Below are 26,183 nucleotides of genomic sequence, written 5' to 3' on the forward strand. Positions count from 1 at the left end.
GAAAAACAGCCCCAAAGCATGATGTTTCCACCCCCATGCTTCACAGTAGGTATGGTGTTCTTTGGATGCAACTCAGCATTCTTTGTCCTCCAAACACGACGAGTTGAGATTTGACCAAAAAGTTCTATTTTGGTTTCATCTGACCATATGACATTCTCCCAATCCTCTTCTGGATCATCCAAATGCACTCTAGCAAACTTCAGACAGGCCTGGACATGTACTGGCTTAAGCAGGGGGACACGTCTGGCACTGCAGGATTTGAGTCCTGGCGGCGTAGTGTGTTACTGATGGTAGGCTTTGTTACTTTGGTCCCAGCTCTCTGCAGGTCATTCACTAGGTCCCCCCGTGTGGTTCTGGGATTTTTGCTCACCGTTCTTGTGATCAATTTGACCCCCACGGGGTGAGATCTTGCGTGGAGCCCCAGATCGAGGGAGATTATCAGTGGTCTTGTATGTCTTCCATTTCCTAATAATTGCTCCCACAGTTGATTTCTTCAAACCAAGCTGCTTACCTATTGCAGATTCAGTCTTCCCAGCCTGGTGCAGGTCTACAATTGTGTTTCTGGTGTCCTTTGACAGCTCTTTGGTCTTGGCCATAGTGGAGTTTGGAGTGTGACTGTTTGAGGTTGTGGACAGGTATCTTTTATACTGATAACAAGTTCAAACAGGTGCCATTAATACAGGTAACGAGTGGAGGACAGAGGAGCCTCTTAAAGAAGAAGTTACAGGTCTGTGAGAGCCAGAAATCCTGCTTGTTTGTAGGTGACCAAATATTTATTTTCCACCATAATTTGCAAATAAATTCATTAAAAATCCTACAATGTGATTTTCTGGAATTTTTTTCCTCAATTTGTCTGTCATAGTTGACTTGTACCTATGATGAAAATTACAGGCCTCTCTCATCTTTTTAAGTGGGAGAACTTGCACAATTGGTGGCTGACTAAATACTTTTTTTACCCCACTGTATGTGGTCAAAAGTTGTGTGCTTGTGGTCAGTAGTTTTGTGGTTGTGGTCAGAAGTGTTGTAGTTGTGGTCAGTAGTTGTTATGTGGTGAGTAGTTGTTTGATCAGAAGTTGTGTGGTTGTCGTCAGTATTTGTGTGGTTGTCGTCACAAGATGTGTGGTTGTGGTAACTAGATGTGTTTAGAAGTTGTGTGGTTGTGCTCAGTAATTGTGGCTAAGTGGTTTTGGTCAGTAATTGTGGTGGTCAGTAGTTATGGTGATTTTAGATGTGTGGTCAGTAGTTGTGTGGGCAGAAGTTGTGGTTGTCAGTAGTTGTGTGGGTTGTGGTCACTAGATGTGGTCAGTGGTTGTGGTCAGAAGTTGTGGTCAGTAGTTGTGTGGTCACTCTCTTCACCCTATTCATAATTGCCCTCTGTCTGTGAGGATCCATAGCAAAGGCTCCGTTTGGGCTGCTCAATGATGACACAGAGAGCTGTTAGTAGACGTCAGCTAGAAAGTTTTTGTCACTCTAAACTCCAACAAACCGCTAACTTTTTATTGGTAGAAGCTATTCCTAATACGCTCTATTGTGAGGTTGTGGTCAGAAGTTGTATAGTTGTGGTCAGTAGTTGTGTGGTTGTAGTCTGTAGTTGTGTGGTTCAGTCGTTGTGTGGTCAATATTTGTGTTTTGGTCAGTAATTGTTGTCACTGTCCTCACCCTCGTTATAATTTTTGCCCTCTGTGTCTGTGAGTATCCATAGCAACCACTCTGTTTAGGCTGCTCAATGATTACACAGAGAGTTGTTAGTAGATGTCAGCTAGACACTTTTTGTCACTCTAAACTCAGACAAAAAACTACCTTTTTATTGGTAGAAGCTTACCCGCTCTATCCAATCAGAGGGGTACAGCCCACCCTTCACTTTAGGGACAGGCAAACTAGCCAGGTAAGTTATTTAGAGCACGGAGCATGATCCTGGAAAAGGAGGACAAAGCTAGTAAGCATTAGAAATCTTCTCTTTGTCATTCTAGGTCGTCCAGACTGGGAAAGTATTCTTAATCTTACTGCTAGCTGTTCGGTCTGAAACAGATTGACAAATCATGGGAATTTAAAGTGTTATGAAGACATTAATTCCTGCGAGTCAAGCGTTGCTAGACAACAGTAGCCTTGGCAACACTGCTCCCTTTTGGCTAAAGCAAGTGTGAGAAACATCAAATCAAATCAAATGTTATTGGTCACATGCGCCGAATACAACAGGTGCAGACATTACAGTGAAATGCTTACTTACAGCCCTTAACCAACAGTGCATTTATTTTAAACAAAAAAAGTAAGAATAAAACAACAACAACAAAAAGTGTTGAGAAAAAAAGAGCAGAAGTAAAATAAAGTGACAGTAGGGAGGCTATATATACAGGGGGGTACCGTTGCAGAGTCAATGTGCGGGGGCACCGGCTAGTTGAGGTAGTTGAGGTAATATGTACATGTGGGTAGAGTTAAAGTGACTATGCATAAATACTTAACAGAGTAGCAGCAGCGTAAAAAGGATGGGGTGGGGGGGCAGTGCAAATAGTCCGGGTAGCCATGATTAGCTGTTCAGGAGTCTTATGGCTTGGGGGTAGAAGCTGTTGAAACATGCTAATAATATTAATATTAAAGTTTGTGCTTTAATATTAACTAAATACTGCACTCTGACCCACAAAACTTATTTGCTAGATTCAAGATAGTGTTAGACAAAGCAAGGAAAGTGAACTTCAAAACGTGATGTAGTTTTATTGGAATTTGCAGCTGTTGGTAAATAATTGATCTGCTAGCTTCTGAAATTACTTACTGCAGCTAGAAAGAGAGCAGTTGATGGGTTACTAAAACAGCTTGATCTACAGATTGGTAGATGCTATTCCTAATCAGGTTTTGGATTTGACAAGCAGAGGAGTAGGGGAAGATTTCATACCCTCTGTTTCTGTCTGAATTGTTGGGGGAGTGGTCAAAACGGCAGTTGTTTGGAAAAGTTGGAGAAAAAATGTAAAGCAGTTACTAAAACAGCTGTATTGTTAGATCTGTAACGGATATGTTTGATCCGCGAACAGATATGAATAGCAGAGAAGTAGAGGAAGATTTCATACCCTCTAACTTTTTGTCTAACGTTTTGTGGTGGTGGTCAAAACGGCAGTTTGTATAAAAGTTACATAAAATGTTGTTGATGCGGTTACTAAAACAGCTGTAACTTTTTATTAGAATACACATTTTTTTCAAATTCCAGATTTGAGTAGCAGAGAAGTAGACGAAGATGTAAATGCTTCAACTTTTTGTCCAAGTTGTTGCAAATGGAATAAGTAGCTGATTTGTATCAAAAGTTGCATTATTGCATTTACAGTGAATGGAAGTTGAAGTGATGATGTCACAATGGGGCCTTTTAGACTCTTGAGGAAATCCCATGTAAGTGGATGGAGGACAAAAAGGAGGACCAAAAAAAGTACCACTTCAAAAGTATCAAAGATATCAAAAAGTTGTATACAAGCACACTATTCCGGACCGATCTGAGCGTTTTAAAGTTTGAACGGCATTTCTAGCTTAAACGGTGTAGGAGGAGTAGTGTTCCAAATAATAAGAAATATGTTGAAGATTTAGAATGGGACGTTTGCTTCGCAAGTCCCATTTAATAATGTAATACAATACCACCTAATTAAACGTCTGTTCTTCATGGTACATTGGTCTAGTAGTTCAAAATTCTTCAAGGCAGTCCTTTTCGTTCTCTGACACAACTGTACGACAGTAGGATTCACTCATGTCATGCCCAGCAGATGGCAGTAAAAACTCTACACTGGAAGCCTGTCCGACCCTAGTGCAGCTGTAAGCAAGCAGGTCGGATCTGCTGGCTAATGAAAGCTAAGAGTTTGTCTGTTTGTGGTCCTTCATCATCAAATGCACCTGGGATATCATTGTGGATCTAGCTATCCCTCTTTAGGACTTTCCGAATCTACATCCACTTAAAAGCGTTTGACTGTGAAGAGGTTCTTTCTCAAATTCAGGGGGGGGGTGAAGGGGTGAATCCAATGATTTATATATATATCCGGAGGCTGGTACGAGGAGCTAGAGGAGGACGGGCTCATTGGAATGGAATAAATGGAACATAGTCAAACGTGCTTTCCATATGTTTGATGTGTTTGATACTGTTACATTTATTCCATTCCAGCCAATATAAGGAGCCCGTCCTCCTATAGCTCCTCCCACCAGCCTCCTCTGATATACACTTCCAGTCAAAAGTTTGGACACCTGCTCATTCAAGGGTTTTTCTTTATTTTTACTATTATTTTTACATTGTAGAATAATAGTGAAGACATCTAAACTATGAAATAACATAGATGGAATCATGTAGTAAGCAAAAAAGTGTTAAACAAATCAAAATATATTTTATATTTGAAATTCTTCAAATAGCCACCCTTTGCCTTGATGACAGCTTTGCACACTCTTAGCATTCTCTCAAACAGCTTCATGAGGTAGTCACCTGGAATGCATTTCAATTAACAGGTGTGCCTTCTTAAAAGTTAATTTGTGGAATTTCTTTCCTCCTTAATGCGTTTGAGCCAATCAGTTGTGTTGTGACAAGGTAGGGGGGATATACAGAAGATAGCCCTATTTGTTAAAAGACCAAGTCCATATTGTGGCAAGAACAGCTCAAATAAGCAAAGAGAAAGTTTTTTCAAGTGCAGTCGCAAAAACCATCAAGCGCTATGATGAAACTGGCTCTCATGAGGACCGCCACATGAATGGAAGACCCAGAGTTAACTCTGTTGCAGAGGATAAGTTCATTAGAGTTACCAGCCTCAGAAATTGCAACCCAAATAAATGCTTCACAGAGTTCAAGTCACAGACACATCTCAACATTAACTGTTCAGAGGGGGCTGTGTGAATCAGGCCTTCATGGTCGAATTGTTGCAAAGAAACCACTACTAAAGGACCAATAATAAGAAGAGACCTGCTTGGGCCAAAAAACACGAGCAGTGGACATTAGACCGGTGAAAACTTGTCCAAATTGGAGATTTTTGGTTCCAACCGCCGTGTCTTTGTGAGACGCGGTGTGGGTGAACGGATGATCTCTGCATGTGTATTTCCCACCGTAAAGCATGGAGGAGGTGGTGTTATGGTGTGGGGGTGCTTTGCTAGTGACACTCTGTGATTTATTTAGAATTCAAGGCACACTTAACCAGCATGGCTACCACAGCATTCTACAGCATTCTGCAGCGATACACCATCTGGTTTGCGCTTAGTGGGACTATCATCTGTTTTTCAACAGGACAATGACCCAACACACCTCCAGGCTGTGTAAGGGCTATTTTACCAAGTAGGAGAGTGATTGAGTGCTGCATCAGATGACCTGGCCTCCACAATCACCTGACCTTAACCCAATTGAGATGGTTTGGGATGAGTCGGACGGTAGAGTGAAGGAAAAGCAGCCAACAAGTGCTCAGCATATGTTGGAACTCCTTCAAGACTGTTGGAAAAGCATTCCAGGTGAAGCTGATTGAGAGAATGCCAGGAGTGTGCAAAGCTGTCATCAAGGCAAAGGGTGGCTATTTGAAGAATTTGTTTAACACTTTTTTGGTTACTACATGATTCCATATGTGTTATTTCATAGTTTTGATGTCTTCACTATTATTCTACAATGTAGAAAATAGTAAAAAAATTAAGAAAAACCCTTGAATGAGTAGGTGTGTCCAAACTTTTGACTGGTACTGTACATCATTTGGTGAATCAATTGATTATAAATATCTTGATAGCATTAATCTTGTAATAAAGATTAATTCAATTGTCCATCAGTCATTCCACTCAAATGTACACTGCTCAAAAAAATAAAGGGAACACTTAAACACATCCTAGATCTGAATGAATGAAATAATCTTATTAAATACTTTTTTCTTTACATAGTTGAATGTGCTGACAACAAAATCACACAAAAATTATCAATGGAAATCAAATTTATCAACCCATGGAGGTCTGGATTTGGAGTCACCCTCAAAATTAAAGTGGAAAACCACACTACAGGCTGATCCAACTTTGATGTAATGTCCTTAAAACAAGTCAAAATGAGGCTCAGTAGTGTGTGTGGCCTCCACGTGCCTGTATGACCTCCCTACAACGCCTGGGCATGCTCCTGATGAGGTGGCGGATGGTCTCCTGAGGGATCTCCTCCCAGACCTGGACTAAAGCATCCGCCAACTCCTGGACAGTCTGTGGTGCAACGTGGCGTTGGTGGATGGAGCGAGACATGATGTCCCAGATGTGCTCAATTGGATTCAGGTCTGGGGAACGGGCGGGCCAGTCCATAGCATCAATGCCTTCCTCTTGCAGGAACTGCTGACACACTCCAGCCACATGATGTCTGGCATTGTCTTGCATTAGGAGGAACCCAGGGCCAACCGCACCAGCATATGGTCTCACAAGGGGTCTGAGGATCTCATCTCGGTACCTAATGGCAGTCAGGCTACCTCTGGCGAGCACATGGAGGGCTGTGCGGCCCCCCAAAGAATGCCACCCCACACCATGACTGACCCACCGCCAAACCAGTCATGCTGGAGGATGTTGCAGGCAGCAGAACGTTCTCCACAGCATCTCCAGACTCTGTCACATCTGTCACGTGCTCAGTGTGAACCTGCTTTTATCTGTGAAGAGCACAGGGCGCCAGTGGCGAATTTGCCAATCTTGGTGTTCTCTGGCAAATGCCAAACGTCCTGCACGGTGTTGGGCTGTAAGCACAACCCCCACCTGTGGACGTCGGGCCCTCATACCACCCTCACCGAGTCTGTTTCTGACCGTTTGAGCAGACACATGCACATTTGTGGCCTGCTGGAGGTCCTTTTGCATGGCTCTGGCAGTGATCCTCCTGCTCCTCCTTGCACAAAGGCGGAGGTAGCGGTCCTGCTGCTGGGTTGTTGCCCTCCTACGGCCTCCTCCACGTCTCCTGATGTACTGGCCTGTCTCCTGGTAGCGCCTCCATGCTCTGGACACTACGCTGACAGACACAGCAAACCTTCTTGCCACAGCTCGCATTGATGTGCCATCCTGGATGAGCTGCATTACCTGAGCCACTTGTGTGGGTTGTAGACTCCGTCTCATGCTACCACTAGAGTGAATGCACCGCCAGCATTCAAAAGTGACCAAAACATCAGCCAGGAAGCATAGGAACTGAGAAGTGGTCTGTGGTCACCACCTGCAAAACCAGTCCTTTATTGGGGGTGTCTTGCTAATTGCCTATAATTTCCACCTGTTGTCTATTCCATTTGCACAACAGCATGTGAAATGTATTGTCAATCAGTGTTGCTTCCTAAGTGGACAGTTTGATTTCACAGAAGTGTGATTGACTTGGAGTTACATTGTGTTGTTTAAGTGTTCCCTTTATTTTTTTGAGCAGTGTATTATTCACATACAGTGGGGGAAAAAAGTATTTAGTCAGCCACCAATTGTGCAAGTTCTCTTACTTAAAAATATGAGAGAGGCCTGTAATTTTCATCATAGGTACACGTCAACTATGACAGAGAAATTGAGAAAAAAATCCAGAAAATGACATTGTAGGATTTTTAATGAATTTATTTGCAAATTATGGTGGAAAAAAAGTATTTGGTCACCTACAAACAAGCAAGATTTCTGGCTCTCACAGACCTGTAACTTCTTCTTTAAGAGGCTCCTCTGTCCTCCACTCGTTACCTGTATTAATGGCACCTGTTTGAACTTGTTATCAGTATAAAAGACACCTGTCCACAACCTCAAACAGTCACACTCCAAACTCCACTATGGCCAAGACCAAAGAGCTGTCAAAGGACACCAGAAACCCAATTGTAGACCTGCACCAGGCTGGGAAGACTGAATCTGCAATAGGTAAGCAGCTTGATTTGAAGAAATCAACTGTGGGAGCAATTATTAGGAAATGGAAGACATACAAGACCACTGATAATCTCCCTCGATCTGGGGCTCCCCGTAAGATCTCACCCCGTGTGGTCAAAATTATCACAAGAACGGTGAGCAAAAATCCCAGAACCACACGGGGGACCTAGTGAATGACCTGCAGAGAGCTGGGACCAAAGTAACAAAGCCTACCATCAGTAACACACTACGCCGCCAGGGACTCAAATCCTGCAGTGCAGACGTGTCCCCCTGCTTAAGCCAGTACATGTCCAGGCCCGTCTGAAGTTTGCTAGGGTGCATTTGGATGATCCAGAAGAGGATTGGGAGAATGTCATATGGTCAGATGAAACCAAAATAGAACTTTTTGGTAAAAACTCAACTCGTCGTGTTTGGAGGACAAAGAATGCTGAGTTGCATCCAAAGAACACCATACCTACTGTGAAGCATGGGGGGTGGAAACATCATGCTTTGGGGCTGTTTTTCTGCAAAGGGACCAGGACGACTGATCCGTGTAAAGGAAAGAATGAATGGGGCCATGTATCGTGAGATTTTGAGTGAAAACCTCCTTCCATCAGCAAGGGCATTGAAGATGAAACGTGGCTGGGTCTTTCAGCATGACAATGATCCCAAACACACCGCCCGGGCAACGAAGGAGTGGCTTCGTAAGAAGCATTTCAAGGTCCTGGAGTGGCCTAGCCAGTCTCCAGATCTCAACCCCATAGAAAATCTTTGGAGGGAGTTGAAAGTCCGTGTTGCCCAGCGACAGCCCCAAAACATCACTGCTCTAGAGGAGATCTGCATGGAGGAATGGGCCAAAATACCAGCAACAGTGTGTGAAAACCTTGTGAAGACTTACAGAAAATGTTTGACCTGTGTCATTTCCAACAAAGGGCATATAACAAAGTATTGAGAAACTTTTGTTATTAACCAAATACTTATTTTCCACCATAATTTGCAAATAAATTCATTAAAAATCCTACAATGTGATTTTCTGGATTTCTTTTCCTCATTTTGTCTGTCATAGTTGACGTGTACCTATGATGAAAATTACAGGCCTCTCTCATCTTTTTAAGTGGGAGAACTTGCACAATTGGTGGCTGACTAAATACTTTTTTCCCCCACTGTATGTCACCATGCCACTGACAAATGTTGAAAAGCAAATATTCAGACAAAGACTTAAAGGGCAACTCCACCACTTTTCAAACTAATTTTCATTATCTCCAGCACAATACCAGTGTCAACCACAGGAGGTTGGTGGCACCTTAATTGGGGAGGATGGGGCTGGTTTCCATGTGTTTGATTTACTCTGTTCCATCATTTATTATGAGCCGTCCTCCCCTCAGCAGCCTCCACTGGTGTCAACATATGTGAAAACGGCACATTTTATACGTTTTGAAGAAAATAATATAAAGTTAAGTTCTACCTGATGACATCATTTTAAAAACTGATTTTTAAACACAGATTCGCGGTGATGTGGGGAGCAAGAAAATATCCTCCCTTGGGCTAGATTTAACAGGGTTTGCCAAACTCTGTGCATGTTTTGGTTTTTGCCCTAGCACTACACAGCTGATTCAAATAATCAACTAATCATCAAGCTTTGATAATTTGAATCAGTTGTGTAGTGTTAGGGCAAAAACCTTATATTTTTAACCACAGATCATAGAAACACGCTGTTTTCACATAGACTAAATATACAAACGTATGTGGACACTCCTTCAAATTAGTGGATTTGGCTATTTCAGCTACACCCGTTGTTGACAGGTGTATAAAATCGAGCACACAACCACGCAATCTCCATAGACAAACATTGGCAGTAGAATGGCCTTACCGAAGAGCTCAGTGACTTTCAACGTGGCACCGTCAAAGGATGCCACCTTTCCAACAAGTCTGTTTGTCAAATTTCTGCACTGCTAGAGTTGCTCCGGTCAACTGTAAGTGCTGTTTTTGTGAAGTGCAAACGTCTAGGAGCAACAACGGTTGAGCCGCCAAGTGGTAGGCCACACAAGCTCACAGAACGGGACCACTGAAGTGCGTGGCGCATAAAAATCGTCTGTCCTTGGTTGCAACACAAACTACCAAGTTCCAAACTACCTCTGGAAGCAACGTCAGCACAAGAACTGTTCGTCGGGAGCTTCATAAGCCTAAAATCACCATGCGCAATGCCAAGTGTCTGCTGGAGAGGTGTAAAGCTCGCCACCATTGGACTCTGAAACAGTGGAAACACGTTCTCTGGAGTGATGAATCACACTTCACCATCTGGCAGTCTGACGGACAAGTCTGGGTTTGGCGGATGCCAGGAGAACACTACCTGCCCCAATGCATAGTGCCAACTGTAAAGTTTGGTGGAGGAGGAATAATGGTCTGGGGCTGTTTATCATGGTTCAGGCTCCTTAGTTCCAGTGAAGGGAAATCTTAACGCTACAAAACAATGACATTCTAGACGATTCTGTGCTTCCAACTTTGTGGCGTAAGTTTGGGGAAGGCCCTTTCCTGTTTCAGCATGACAATGCCCCCGTGCACAAAGCGAGGTCCATACAGAAATGGTTTGTCGAGATCAGTGTGGAAAAACTTGACTGGCCTGCACAGAGCCCTGACCTCAACCCCATCAAACACCTTTGGTATGAATTTGAACGCCGACTGAGAGCCAGGCCTAATCGCCCAAGATCAGTGCCCGACCTCACTAATGCTCTTGTGGCTGAATGGAAGCAAGTCCCCGCAGCAATGTTCCAACATCTAGTGGAAAGCCCAAGAAAATGAGTTTAGTCAATTACCGCCTTTTAAATATCCATACAAATTGCTAAAAGAAGACATTACGTTGATGAGAGCATATTACCTATTTCTACCTCTATGTGCCTATTCAGGCTACATCATCATCATGAAGATAATTACATTCAAATCCACAATTATGCATTTCTCTGGAGTACAAATCAGGTACCCAGGTTGTCATCTCATTACCATAATTATCTTACCAGGTGTTAATCCACTTCACCTACTGTAGTTTTTTTTAAACTCAAGTTGTCATATATCATAGCTGACTGCCCTTTCTTTCTGCAGACATCTTTGAATCGTAATTTGGAGCATTTATTTAACAGTTTTTTTGAAAACTTGGTCACATAAAAAAACAGATTAATACCGTAATTCTCTTACCTAACTTTGCATCTGCATAGTTATTTAACAAACCATACAACTCTATGCACAAGGACTAGCCTACTTTTAACAATGTCCACTGACAATGTTACAAAAACACATTTACTTCAACTTTGCTATCAATTGTTTTTGTTTGGCGTTCTTTTTCAAAGTGAAAGATCTGAGTCTCAGCATAATTCCGTTACTATGAAATTGCCCTTTAGCTAAAATCAACGTTTGGTGCATTGTTGCCTTTCATTTTGGCTTTGTTGTTGAGCCTTTTGATCTAACTCAACATTTGGGTGTTTTTTTTGTTGTTGTTATTGACAGGTCACAAGTCTGATCATCATCTGATGAAGATGGATCCAGTGGATAAATATGGGAGATCTGAAAGCAGTGGTCAGCCAGAAGAGCTTTTTGTAGGTTAACCCACATTTAATGCATTCTTCAGAATGAGAAGCAATTTAATTATACAATATCTAAAATGATTGGCTATTCATTAACAAGTTTTATAGGTCAAATTGATTTTATTCTTCTAACACCAACCATGGTCTGTTCTAGGATCACTCACTGCATTGGAGGCAGGTCAAAGAGGAGGCTAAAGAACTTCAGATTTCAGCTGTGCCATTAGGAGTTGAAACGTCCCAGGTTTTTCAAAATGAGGACCCTGATGAACAAGATCCCTCCTTTGACCCAGTTTCAGACATCCATGGAGTCACAGAGCAAGAGTGTGGACATAAAGGCATGACCTATCTCAAAGTAAAGGTAAGTGCTTCCCAGAGTTATTGTTAGAATGATACTGAATGAATTAAGTTTTCTCTGAGTCAGGTGCTGCCTTCTCCAGTCCCAGTCAAAGAGGAGTCTGAAGAATGCTCCCTAATACCAGTAGATGAAGAGAAAGTTGCCTTAATTACAGTGAAGAAAGAAGAGAATGAAGACTGGTACTTTCTGCCACTATGTGACTGCATTTGGAGTGGGCTACTGACATAAACAAGAAGTATGCCAGGTATTGGTGTGGCATCAATGTCTAAACTTAAGCCTATAGCTTCAGTGTGAGAATGGCGCTGGAATGTGTAGCGGACGTTTTACGGGCTCCTGACCAATTCTGCTATTTTTTCTTTTTTTGTACAAAATGTTTCCGCCATCATTTCCTATGACCAAAAAGAGCTTCTGGACATGCGAACAGCGATCACTAACCTCGATTTGGATGAAGATTTCTACTTCAATGAGTCGGCATCGCAGGACGTACTGCTCACCCCGGACCAGGCCCTAATCCCCGACACTCGGAAGAGAAAGAGACAGCGATATAGAGACTGACGTGCGGGCACCCTTATGAAACTATGGCGGCGAGTAAATAAACCGCCTCCACCCTCTGTTTTATTGGCGAATGTACAATCACTGGAGAATAAACTGGATAAGCTCCGTTCGAGACGATCCTTTCAACAGGACCTGAAGAACTGTAATATCCTATGTTTCTCAGAAACTTGGCTGAACAAATACATGGATAATTTTCTAGCTGGTTCTTCTATGCACGGGCAGGACAGAATGGCAGCGTCGGGTAAGCTCAAGGGTGGTATTTGTGTCTTTGTTAACAACAGCTGGTGCGCAATCTCTAATATTAAGGAAGTCTTGAGGTTCTGCTCGTTAGAATACCTCTTGATAAGCTGTAGACCATAGTATTTACCAAGGGAGTTTTTATCTATATTTTTCGTGGCTGTCTATTTACCACCACAAACTGATGCAGGCACTAAGACCGCACTCAACGAGCTGTATAGGGCCTTAAGCAAACAAGAAAATGCTCATCCAGAGGTGGAGCTCCTAGTGGCATGGGATTTTAATGCATGAAAACTGAATTCCGTTTGACCTAATTTCTACCAGTGTGTCAGCTGTGCAACTAAAGGAGAAAAAAAATCTAGATCACCTAACACATACCAAGCTTTCTCTCGCCCCTCCATTTGGCAAATCTGACCATTTACTCTATCCTCCTGATTACAAGCAAAAACTCACAGTAAGTGGTCTGATGAATCGGATGCTAAGCCCCCTGTGGCAGGGTTTGCAAACTATCACGGATTACAAAGGGAAAACCAGCCGCGAGCTGCCCAGTGACGCGAGCCTACCAGATGGGCTAAATGCCTTCTATGCTAACTTCGAGGCAAGCAACACTGAACCATGCGTGAGAGCACCAGCTTTCCCGGACGACTGTGTGATCACGCTCTCCGTAGCAGATGTAAGAACTTTAAACAGGTCAACATTTACAAGGCCACAGGGCCAGACGGATACCAGGACGCGTACTCCGAGCATGCGCTGACCAGCTGGCAAGTGTCTTCACTGACATTTTCAACCTCTCCCTGACCCAGTCTGTAATACCTACATGTTCCAATCAGACCACCATAGTCCCTGTGCCCAAGAATGCCATGGTAACCATTCTAAATGACTGTCGCCCCGTAGCACTCACATCTGTACCCATTAAATGCTTTGAAAGGCTGGTCATGGCTCACATCAACACCATCATCCCAGACAACGTGGACCCACTCCAATTCGCATGACACCCCAACAGATCCAAAGATGATGCAATCTCTATTGCACTCCACACTGCCCTTTCCCACTTGGACAAAAGGAACACCTACAGTGGGGGAAAAAAGTATTTAGTGAGCCACCAATTGTGCAAGTTCTCCCACTTAAAAATATGAGAGAGGCCTGTAATGTTCATCATAGGTACACGTCAACTATGACAGACAAAATGAGGAAAAAAAATCCAGAAAATCACATTGTAGGATTTTTAATGAATTTATTTGCAAATTATGGTGGAAAATAAGTATTTGGTCAATAACAAAAGTTTCTCAATACTTTGTTATATACCCTTTGTTGGCAATGACACAGGTCAAACGTTTTCTGTAAGTCTTCACAAGGTTTTCACACACTGTTGCTGGTATTTTGGCCCATTCCTCCATGCAGATCTCCTCTAGAGCAGTGATGTTTTGGGGCTGTCGCTGGGCAACACAGACTTTCAACTCCCTCCAAAGATTTGCTATGGGGTTGAGATCTGGAGACTGGCTAGGCCACTCCAGGACCTTGAAATGCTTCTTACGAAGCCACTCCTTCGTTGCCCGGGCGGTGTGTTTGGGATCATTGTCATGCTGAAAGACCCAGCCACGTTTCATCTTCAATGCCCTTGCTGATGGAAGGAGGTTTTCACTCAAAATCTCACGATACATGGCCCCATTCATTCTTTTATTTACACGGATCAGTCGTCCTGGTCCCTTTGCAGAAAAACAGCCCCAAAGCATGATGTTTCCACCCCCATGCTTCACAGTAGGTATGGTGTTATTTGGATGCAACTCAGCATTCTTTGTCCTCCAAACACGACGAGTTGAGTTTTTACCAAAAAGTTATATTTTGGTTTCATCTGACCATATGACATTCTCCCAATCCTCTTCTGGATCATCCAAATGCACTCAAGCAAACTTCAGACGGGCCTGGACATGTACTGGCTTAAGCAGGGGGACACGTCTGGCACTGCAGGATTTGAGTCCCTGGCGGCGTAGTGTGTTACTGATGGTAGGCTTTGTTACTTTGGTCCCAGCTCTCTGCAGGTCATTCACTAGGTCCCCCCGTGTGGTTCTGGGATTTTTGCTCACCGTTCTTGTGGTCATTTTGACCCCACGGGGTGATATCTTGCGTGGAGCCCCAGATCGAGGGAGATTATCAGTGGTCTTGTATGTCTTCCATTTCCTAATAATTGCTCCCACAGTTGATTTCTTCAAACCAAGCTGCTTACCTATTGCAGATTCAGTCTTCCCAGCCTGGTGCAGGTCTACAATTTTGTTTCTGGTGTCCTTTGACAGCTCTTTGGTCTTGGCCATAGTGGAGTTTGGAGTGTGACTGTTTGAGGTTGTGGACAGGTGTCTTTTATATTGATAACAAGTTCAAACAGGTGCCATTAATACAGGTAACGAGTGGAGGACAGAGGAGCCTCTTAAAGAAGAAGTTACAGGTCTGTGAGAGCCAGAAATCTTGCTTGTTTGTAGGTGACCAAATACTTATTTTCCACCATCATTTGCAAATAAATTCATAAAAAATCCTACAATGTGATTTTCTGGATTTTTTTCTTCTCAATTTGTCTGTCATAGTTGACGTGTACCTATGATGAAAATTACAGGCCTCTCTCATCTTTTTAAGTGGGAGAACTTGCACAATTGGTAGCTGACTAAATACTTTTTCCCCCCACTGTACGTGAGAATGCTGTTTATTGACTACAGCTCAGCGGTCAACACCATAGTGCCCTCCAAGCTAATCACTAAGCTAAGGACCCTGGAACTAAACACCTCCCTCTGCAACTGCATCCTGGATATCCTGATGGGCAGCCCCCAGGTGGTGAGGGTAGGCGACAACACATCTGCCAAGCTGACCCTCAACACAGGGTTCCCTCAGGGGTGCGTGCGTAGTCCCCTCCTGTACTCCCTGTTCACCCACAACTGCGTGGCCGCGCACGACTCCATCTTCATCATTAAGTTTGCAGACGACACAACGGTGGTAGGCCTGATCACCGACGACGATGAGACCACCTATAGGGAGGTCAGAGACCTGACAGTGTGGTGCCAGGACAACAACCTCTTCCTCAACGTCAGCAAGACAAAGGAGCTGATTGTGGACTACAGGAAACGGAGGGCCGAGCACACCCCCATTCACATTGACGGGGCTATAGTGGAGAGGGTTGAGAGATTCAAGTTCCTTGGTGTCCACATCACTAAGGATTTATCATGGTCCGAACACACCAACAAAATCGTGAAGAGGGCACGACAACGCCTCTTACCCCTCAGGAGGCTGAAAAGATTTGGCATGGGCCTTCAGATCCTCAAAAAGTTATACAATTGCACCGTTGAGAGCATCTTGACTGGCTGCATCACCACTTGGTATGGCAACTGCTTTGCATCTGACCACAAGGCGCTACAGAGGGTAGTGTGTACTGCCCAGTACATCACTGGGGCCGAGCTCCCTGCCATCCAGGACCTCTATACCAGGCGGTGTCAGAGGAAGGGCCTAAAAATAATCAGACTCTAGCCACCCAAGTCATAGACTGTTCTCTCTGCAAGCGGTACCTATGCACCAAGTCGGAAACCAACAGGACCCTTAAAAGCTTCTACCCCCAAGCATAAGACTGCTAAATAGTTAACCAAAAATACTATTTTGACTCCTCACATACGCTGCTGCTACTGTTTACTATCTCACTTCATTCCTAGTTGTAGGTACATATCTTCCTCATTTTCCTCGTATCCCTGCACATCGACTCGGTACTGGTACCCCTTGTATATAGCCAAGTTATCGTTACTCATTGTGTATCTGTTATTACTTTTCTATTATTTCTCTATTTTATTTCTCTCTGCATTGTTGGGAAGGGCCTGCAAGTAAGCATTTCACTGTTAGTCCACACTTGTTGTTTACGAAGCATGTGACTAATAAAGTTGTATTTTATTTTAATAAAGTGAAGATTTCACAAATACAAAGCATAGCTTTCTTGAGCAGCTGCTAGCTTGAGTGCTTAGTTAGTATTTAGCAAATTCTTAAAGGTAACTGACTTTCTGACTGAACTGAATCCCCCCTCATCTCTGCTTTAAAGGACTCTGGAAACCATGAGCGTGACGTTTCAATAGGTTTGAAGATTGAAGATTGCAGCAGGACATCATTGGATCCAGGGACGGCACCAGATGCTGCTGATTTCAGTGAGTACCATTGGTGGGGTGGGTTGCAGTTATGGTGTAGAGATATAATAATGTTGCATGTACAGTGCCTTCAGAAAGTATTCATACCCCTTGACCTATTCCACATTTTGTTGTTACAGCCTGAATTGAAAATTGATTAAATAGATTTTTTTCTCACCCATCTACACATAATACCCCATAATGACAAAGTGAAAACATGTTTTTATAACTTTTTGCTAATTTATTGAAAATGAAATACAGACATATCAAATTTACATAAGTATTCACACCCCTGAGTCAATAGTTTGTAAAATCACCTTTGGCAACAATTACAGCTGAGAGTCTTTCTGGGTAAGTCAATAAGAGCTTTCCACACCTGGATTGTGCAACATTTGCCCATTATTTTTAAAAACATTATTAAAGCTCTGTCAAAATAGTTGTTGATCATTGCTAGACAACCATTTTCAGGTCTTGCCATAGATTTTCAAGTATATTTAAGTCAAAACTGTAACTCGGCCACTCAGGAACATTCACTCTCTTCTTGGTAAGCAACTCCAGTGTAGATTTGGCCTTGTGTTTTAGGTTATTGTCCTGCTGAAAGGTGAATTCATCTCCTAGTGTCTGGTGGAAAGCAGACTGAACCAGGTTTTCCTCTAGGATTTTCCCTGTCTTTAGCTCCATTTCGTTTCTTTTTTTAACCTGAAAAACTCCCCAGACCTTAATGATTACAAGCATACCTATAACATGATGCAGCCACCACTATGCTTGAAAATATGGAGAGTGGTACTCAGTAATGTGTTTGCCCGAAACATAACACTTTGTATTCAGGACAAGACGTTAATTGCTTTGTAGTATTACTTTAGTGCCTTGTTGCAAACAGGATGCATGTTTTGGAATATTTGTGTTCTATACAGGCTTCCTTCTTTTCACTCTGTCAATTAGGTTAGTATTGTGGAATACCTACAATGTTGTTGATCCATCCTCAGTTTTCTCCTATGTCGTGGAAATTCTAATCAAGTGAGAGGGACTTTGTAATTTCTTCAAACAATCAATCTTTATTTGATATCGATTAATTATTGCAATAATGGAGCTGGTCAACGACCACCCGTAGGTGATCGCCGAGAGCCAAACAAACTGGAAATGCTGACGTCTTATATAGTGGACCTAAAAATGCTGTATCGGGTCATAGCGCACAAACAAGTGAGAACGTTAGTTCTGTTACTCCTCTCTGTTCAAGCCAGCCTCCGTTCTCTTCATATCTCCACACAGCTGTGCCCTTGGAAGATGGTGGAAGACAGGATGGACTGAGACACTGTGGTCACTCTCAGAGGGTCTTTGTCTTGACCGTGTGACTAAGTTGAACAGAGGCAGAGTGGAAAAATCCCAGCTTCTTCTTACAAGACCTCCAAACAGACAGTTGGACATTTACAGGTTTAAGGCTCATACACTGCATGTGCATAACAAAAGTTGTAATTTTGCCACGACACCTATCACAGCCATTAAACTCTGTAACTGTTTAAAGTCACCATTGGCCTCATGGTGAAATCCCTGATCAGTTTCCTTCCTCTCCGGCAACTGAGTTAGGTAGGAAGCCTGCATCTTTGTAGTGACTGGGTGTATTGATACACGGTGGCTGGACGGCGTTCGCGCTTGTTGGATGCATCTCCGCCTTGTAGTTTGTCGTTATCTGACTGGCCGGTGTTGCCCGGAGCTCCCCCATCTGATAGCGCCGTCGAAAGGCAATCAACGATGGTCGCATGTCACGAGCCGTGGAAGCCGAAGACAGCGACCTCCCGCAAAGCAGTCTACACTTCCAACGAGAGGTCCGGAGCGGATACAAACAACGAATATTTTCGCCGTCCTGGAGCCTGATCTTCCTGCACCTTTGTTGCTGGGGGTGCCTGTGTCTGCGGCCGCAGTGCCTACTACTATGATGTCGACGTCGGCAACCTTCCGTCCCTGCTATGGATCGAGCGGGGCTTCTCCATCTGTCGGAGGCATCCATCCTGTGAAGCGTGGGAGTGGGCGGATTTCCTCGTCCTTCTCGCCAGCCGTGATTTTGGGCAGCTCCATGGTTAGAAATGTGACCGTTCCTTGTGCAAAAACAATGTCCTATCCCGGAGCTCGAGTAAATGACATTACTAAGCTGCTCCCAAATGTACTACGCCAGGACATGGAAATCGATTATATCGTAGTCCATGTGGGTTTTAATGACATTATGAAGGGCAGCTCTGAACAGTTGAAACTGGATTTAAAGAGCTGATTGACTCTCTGCTAGACACTAACAAAAAAAAACATATCTGGCCCTGTGCCCTCTGAATCGTGGCATTGAACGCTTTAGCAGAATTCTTGTTCTTCACAACTGGCTACGTGATTATTGCAGCTCAATGGGTGTAACTTTTGTTGACAATTTCGATACCTTTTGGAGACAAAACATGTTTTATAAGGAGGATGGGATCCACCCATATCATTTGGGTTCCTGGATCCTTTCACAGCATTATAAGGCTGCGATGAGACAATTACTTAACCATGACCCCAGCTCAGCTAATCCCTACCATTGTGATGCAGAGTTGTCAAAACGCTTCAGCAAATGTACATTACACCAGGGGCGTCAGTAGACACAATATAAGTAACCTAATGTATGTCCCTCTAACTGCCCTGAATGTCTCTGCTGATCCTACAGCTGTTGTATGCAGTAATCATGTGCCTAAGAACCAGATTTATACTGTTAGCACTGAGCCGGTGTGCCCGAGGAGGAAGTCCACTGTGTGCAGCTCACCCTGCACTAACATAAAGAACATGAGCACATCTGCTGCTAAGCTTCCCAGTAAAGCAATAAAAACAAATAAGCATCCCAGAAGAAAAGTGCTCAAAATAGCCCACGTTAACATATGTAGCTTAAGAAACAAGGTTCATGAAGTCAATAATTTGCTAGTAACAGATGACATTCATATTCTGACTATCTCTGAAACTCACTTAGATAATACATTTGATGATACAGTGGTAGCAATACAAGGTTAAAACATTTACAGAAAATATAGAAATGCCAATGGTGGAGGTGTTGCTGTTTATATTCAGAACCACATTCCTGTTAGATTAGAGAGGATTTCATGTCAAATACTGTTGAAGTAATATGGCTACAGGTTCATCTGCCTCACCTAAAGCCGATTCTGTTGGGAAGCTGCGATATTGACTGGCTTTCATCAGGCTGCCCACTCAAGAGAAAGCTTCAAACTGTAACCAGTGCCTGCAACCTGGTTCAGGTTATCAGTCAACCTACCAGGGTAGTTACAAACAGAACAGGAATTAAATCATCAACATGTATTGATCATATCTTTACTAATGCTGCAGAGATTTGTTTGAAAGCAGTATCCAAATCCATTGGATGTAGTGATCACAATATAGTAGCCATATCTAGGAAAACCAAAGTTCCAAAGGCTGGGCCTAATATTGTGTATAAGAGGTCATACAATAAGTTTTGTAGTGATTCCTATGTTGTTGATGTAAAGAATATATGTTGGTCCGTGGTGTGTAATGAGTAGCAAACAGACACTGCACATGACACATTTATGAAATTGCTTATTCCAGTTACTAATAAGCATGCACCCATTAAAAAAATGACTGTAAAAACTGTTACATCCCTGTGGATTGATGAGGAATTTAAAAATGGTGTAGTTGAAAGGGATGAGGCAAAAGGAATGGCAAATAAGTCTGTCTGCACAACCGATTGGCAAACTTATTTCAAATTGAGAAATCATGTGACTAAACTGAATAAAAAGAAGAAGAAACTACACTATGAAACAAAGATAAATGACATAAAGAATGATAGTAAAAAGCTTTGGAGCACCTTAAATGAAATTTTTGGAAAAAAGGCAAACTCAGCTCCATTCATTGAATCAGATGGCTCATTCATCACAAAACCAACTGATATTGCCAACTACTTAAATAATTTTTTCATTGGCAAGATTAGCAAACTTAGGCATGACATGCCAGCAACAATTGCTGACACTACACATTCAAGTATATTTGACCAAATTATGAAAGACAAAGGTTGTAATTTTGAATTCCCTAAAGTGAGTGTGGAAGGCGGTGAACAAATTATTGTTGTCTATCAACAATGACAAGCCACCGGGGTCTGACAACTTGGATGGAAAATTACTGAGGATGATAGCGGACGAAATTGCCACTCCTATTTGCCTATAAGCCTACTAGAATGTGTGTGTTCCCAGGCTTGGAGGGAAGCAAAAGTCATTCCGCTACCTAAGAATAGGAAACCCCCTTTACTGGCTCAAATAGCTGACCAATTAGCCTGTTACCAACCCTTAGTAAACTATTGGAGAAAAATTGTGTTTGACCAGATACAATGCTATTTTACAGTAAACAAATTGACAACAAACTTTCAGCATGCTTATAGAGAAGGACATTCAACAAGCACAGCACTTACACAAATGACTGATGATTGGCTGAGAGAAATTGTTAATAAAAATATTGTGGGGGCTGTTTTGTTAGACTTCAGTGCGGCTTTTGACATTATTGATCATAGTCTGCTGCTGGAAAAACGTATGTGTTATGGCTTTACTCCACCTGCTATATTGTGGATACAGAGTTACCTGTCTAACAGAACACAGAGGGTGTTCTTTAATGGAAGCCTCTCCAACATAATCCAGGGAGAATCAGGAATTCCCCAGGGCAGCTGTCTAGGCCCATTACTTTTTTCAATCTTTACTAATGACATGCCACTGGCTTTGAGTAAAGCCAGAGTGTCTATGTATGCGGATGACTCAACACTATACATGTCAGCTACTACAGCGACTGAAATGACTGCAACACATAACAAAGAGTTGCAGTTAGTTTCAGAGTGGGTGGCAAGGCATAAGTTAGTCCTAAATATTTCTAAAACTAAAAGCATTGTATTTGGAACAAATCATTCACTAAACTCCAAACCTCAACTAAATCTTGTAATAAATAATGTGGAGATTGAGCAAGTTGAGGTGACTAAACTGCTTGGAGTAACCCTGGATTGTAAACTGTCTTGGTTAAAACATATTGATACAACAGTAGCTAAGATGGTGAGAAGTCTGTCCATAATAAAGTGCTGCTCTACATTTTACATTATAGTCATTTAGCAGACGCTCTTATCCAGAGCGACTTACAGGAGCAATTAGGGTTAAGTGCCTTGCTCAAGGGCACATTTACGTCATTTAGCAGACGCTCTTATCCAGAGCGACTCACAAATTGGTGCATTCACCCCTATAGCCAGTGGGATAACCACTTTACAATTTTTTTTTGGGGGGGGTAGAAGGATTACTTTATCCTATCCCAGGTATTCCTTAAAGAGGTGGGGTTTCAAATGTCTCCGGAAGGTGGTGAGTGACTCCGCTGTCCTGGCGTCGTGAGGGAGCTTGTTCCACCATTGGGGTGCCAGAGCAGCGAACAGTTTTGACTGGGCTGAGCGGGAACTATGCTTCCGCAGAGGAAGGGAGCCAGCAGGCCAGAGGTGGATGAACGCAATGCCCTCGTTTGGGTGTAGGGACTGATCAGAGCCCGAAGGTACAGAGGTGCCGTTCCCCTCACTGCTCCATAGGCAAGCACCATGGTCTTGTAACGGATGCGAGCTTCAACTGGAAGCCAGTGGAGTGTGCGGAGGAGGGGGGTGACGTGAGAGAACTTGGGAAGGTTGAACACCAGACGGGCTGCGGCATTCTGGATGAGTTGTAGGGGCTCTACCTTCTTAACAGCACTATCAACAAGGCAGGTCCTACAGGTTCTAGTTTTATCGCACCTGGACTACTGTTCAGTCGTGTGGTCAGGTGCCACAAAGAGGGACTTAGGAAAATTGCAATTGGCTCAAAACAGGGCAGCACGGCTGGCCCTTGGATGTACACAGAGAGCAAACATTAATAATATGCATGTCAATCTCTCCTGGCTCAAAGTGGAGGAGAGATTAACTTCATCACTGCTTGTGTTTGTGAGAGGTGTTGACATGTTGACATGTTGAAAGCACCGAGCTGTCGGTTTGAACGACTGGCACACAGCTCAGACACCCATGCATACACCACAAGACATGCCACCAGAGGTCTCTTCACAGTCCCCAAGTCCAGAACAGACTATGGGAGGCACACAGTACTACATAGAGCCATGACTACATGGAACTCTATTCCACATCAGGTAACTGATGCAAGCAGTAGAATCAGATTTTTAAAAAAAACTGATACAAATACACCTTATGGTACAGCGGGGACTGTGAAGCAACACAAACATAGGCACAGACATATGCATACACATGATAACATATGCTCTATACACACACGTACACATTGATTTTGTGTTGTAGATATGTGGTAGTGGGGTAGGGGCCTGAGGGCACACACTTAGTGTGCTGTGAAATCTGTTATGAATGTATTGTATTGTTTTTTAAATGTATAACTGCCTTAATTTAGCTGGACCCCAAGAAGAGTATCTGCTGCCTTGGCAGCAGCTAATGGGGATCCATAATGAATACAAATACATCCAAAGTGTAATTTCACCATGCTCAAAGGGTTATTCAATGTCTGCTTTATTTTTTACACCCATCTACCAATAGGTACCCTTCTTTGCGAGGCATTGGAAAACCTCCCTGGTCTTTGTTGTTGAATCTGTGATTGAAATTCAATACTTGACTGTGGGACCTTACAGATAATTGTATATGTGGGGTACAGAGATGAGGTATTCATTAAAAAATCAGGTCAAACACTATTGTTGCACAGAGTGAGTCCTTGCAACTTAGTATGTGACTTGTTAAGCAAATGTTTACTCCTGAACTTATTTAGGCTTGCCATAAGAAAGGGGTTGAATACTTATTGAGTCAAGACATTTCAGCTTTTCTAATTCTAAAATTGTAAACATTTCTAAAAATATAAATTCACTTTGACATTATGGGGTATTGTGTGTAGGCAAGTGACCAAAAAATCTAAATTTAATCAATTTTAAATTCAGGCTGTAACACAACAAAATGTGGAAAAGTAAAGGGGTGAGAATACTTTCTGAAGGCACCACGTGACAAATGTTTCATTGCTTATTAACTATGGCTCTATAATGAAATAGAACTGCAGTTCAGTTGATGTTTTTCTCTCTTTCCTTTAGGTGACTCTAAAGGGCAGTCCACCTCTTTCTACCCATGCCCCCATTGTACGCTTGGTTTCACCATAGAACGTTTTTTCCACGGGCACCTCAAGAGGGCCCACCCTGAAGAGTACATCACTCTGCTGAAGTCTGGGGAAATAATAGCAACAAAAAAAAAGTGTTCACAGCTGCCCCCAGCCATGTGCCTGCAATGTGGCAAGAGCTTCTCCAATAAATATGTTATGAAAACACATCAGAGGAGTCACACAGGAGAGAAAGATTATCACTGTGCAGACTGTGGGAAGAACTACGTCTATGCGGATGCACTTAAAAAACATAAAAAAAGATGTGGGAAAGGATTCCGAAGACAAACCCAACTGACCAGCCATGAAATGATCCCCACAGGAGAGAGACCATATAAATGCTCTCAGTGTGGAAAAGGATACCGAACACCAGCCCATCTAAAAGCACACCAGAAAATCCACACAGGAGAAAAGCCTTATCAGTGCTCTCAGTGTGACAAATGTTTTGTATTTTCCAGAGACCTTAAGAGACACAGATGGACTCACACTAGTGAGAGACCATATAAATGCTTTGACTGTGGGAAAGGATTCATAGAACAAACCCAAATGACCAGCCATGAAATGATCCACACAGGAGAGAGCCAATTTAAATGCTCTCAGTGTGCAAAAGGATACCGGACACAATCCCATCTGACCAGTCATGAAATGACCCACACAGGAGAGAGACCATATAAATGCTCTCAGTGTGGAAAAGGATACAGAAGACCAGCCCATCTAAAAAGACATCAAATGACCCACACTTAAGAGAGACCCTATGATTGCCTCAGGTGTAAGAAGTCATTCTACCGGCTGAAAACTCTCAAAGCACACCAGAAAACCCACACAGGAGAAAAGCCTTTTTGGGTGATTCTTCATGAAACTAGAACAAAATAAGACTATGATTTTGTTGATTTTCATGACATTTAATCCATAGAAGGATCCTTTGGAGGAAGGATTGCAGAAATCCCACTGGAACTTTGATATGCCTGTAGAGTATATTATGTTCAACAATATATTGAAACATTTTCTAAATCTAAAATTGTATATTTTCTATATTCCTAAATTAATGTTTGGCCCTTAAAATTGTCAAAGACTCCAGCCACCCTAGTCATAGACTGTTCTCTCTGCTACCGCACGGCAAGCGGTATCGGAGCGCCAAGTCTAGGTCCAAAAGGCTTCTCAACAGCTTCTACCCCCAAGCCATAAGACTCCTGAACAGCTAATCATGGCTACAAGGACTATTTGCACTGCCCCCCACCCCCACCCCATCTTTTTACGCTGCTGCTACTCTGTTAATTATTTATGCATAGTCACTTTAACTCTACCCACACATATTACCTCAACTACCTCAACTAGCCGGTGCCCCCGCACATTGACTCTGCACCGGTACCCCCCTGTATATAGCCTCCCTACTGTTATTTTATTTTACTTCTGCTCTTTTTTTCTCAACACTTTGTTGTTTTATTTTACTTTTTTATTTAAAAATAAATGCATTGTTGGTTAAGGGCTGTAAGTAAGCATTTCACGGTAATGTCTACACCTGTTGTATTCGGCGCATGTGGCAAATAAAATGATTTTATTTGATTTTATTGAATGAGCGGTAACGCTTCATATGACACCATTTTCTTCTTTGTATCACCTACAGATGAAACATTATGGAGTAAAGGAGTCCTGGTTATGGCCAGAATGTCACAAATGTTCCAACTTAAATTAATGATTTCTTAATTATGCTTTAATATACAAATGTCAAATATAGGTCAACAATCCTTCCTCCAAAGGACCCTTCTATGGTATGTTTTTTTCATGATCGTTTTTTGTTCTAGTTTCGTGAGAATCACCATGTCAGTGCTCTCGGTTTGACAAATGTTTTGGCTTTTCCAGAGACCTTATGAGACATCAGTTGACACATAAAGGGGAGAAACCGTTCAGTTGCCCCCAAAGTGAAAAATGTTTCGGTAGGAAATGGGCATTGACATACCACCAATGGACACACAGCAAAGAGAGGCCTTTCCACTGCTCTGTGTGGACAGAGTTTTAGCCTAAGGGAGACCTTTTATATGCCACCAGCAGAACCACACAGGGAAGAAGACGTTTCAATGCACTCAGTGTGATAGGAGTTTCTTCAGAGCGGCTCACCTGAAATCCCATCTCCTCATCCACAGTGGAACCAAAACACTGGTCTGCTCTAACTGTGGGAAAGGGTTCAACCAGGATGGGAACTTTAAAACGTCACCAACAATTCTGTATGAAGACATTAGAGCAAGGTTGTAATGAACCCCCATCTGTAGAAGTACAGATATGATCTTTAGTGAGTAGTAGGTCAGGTGTCATAGGATTGGAATAAATACAATACCACATA

General features: G+C 42.8%; 1 protein-coding gene across 2 annotated transcripts in view; it reads left to right on the forward strand.

The window, feature by feature from the left end:
- LOC121533371 (zinc finger protein 431-like) overlaps positions 1-24,959 on the forward strand; it is a 43,532-nt gene extending 18,573 nt beyond the window's left edge. For both annotated transcript variants that reach the window (XM_041839250.1, XM_041839249.2), the window contains exons 7-10: positions 11,293-11,381; positions 11,524-11,727; positions 16,580-16,682; positions 23,784-24,959. In XM_041839250.1, the coding sequence (XP_041695184.1) occupies positions 11,293-11,381; positions 11,524-11,727; positions 16,580-16,682; positions 23,784-24,589 (1,202 nt within the window). In that variant the 3' untranslated portion in view covers positions 24,590-24,959. The remainder of the gene's footprint in view (positions 1-11,292; positions 11,382-11,523; positions 11,728-16,579; positions 16,683-23,783) is intronic.
- The last annotated feature ends 1,224 nt before the right edge of the window (positions 24,960-26,183 follow it).

Source organism: Coregonus clupeaformis, chromosome 20 (assembly GCF_020615455.1).
Source record: "Coregonus clupeaformis isolate EN_2021a chromosome 20, ASM2061545v1, whole genome shotgun sequence".
NCBI classification, from domain to species: domain Eukaryota; kingdom Metazoa; phylum Chordata; class Actinopteri; order Salmoniformes; family Salmonidae; genus Coregonus; species Coregonus clupeaformis.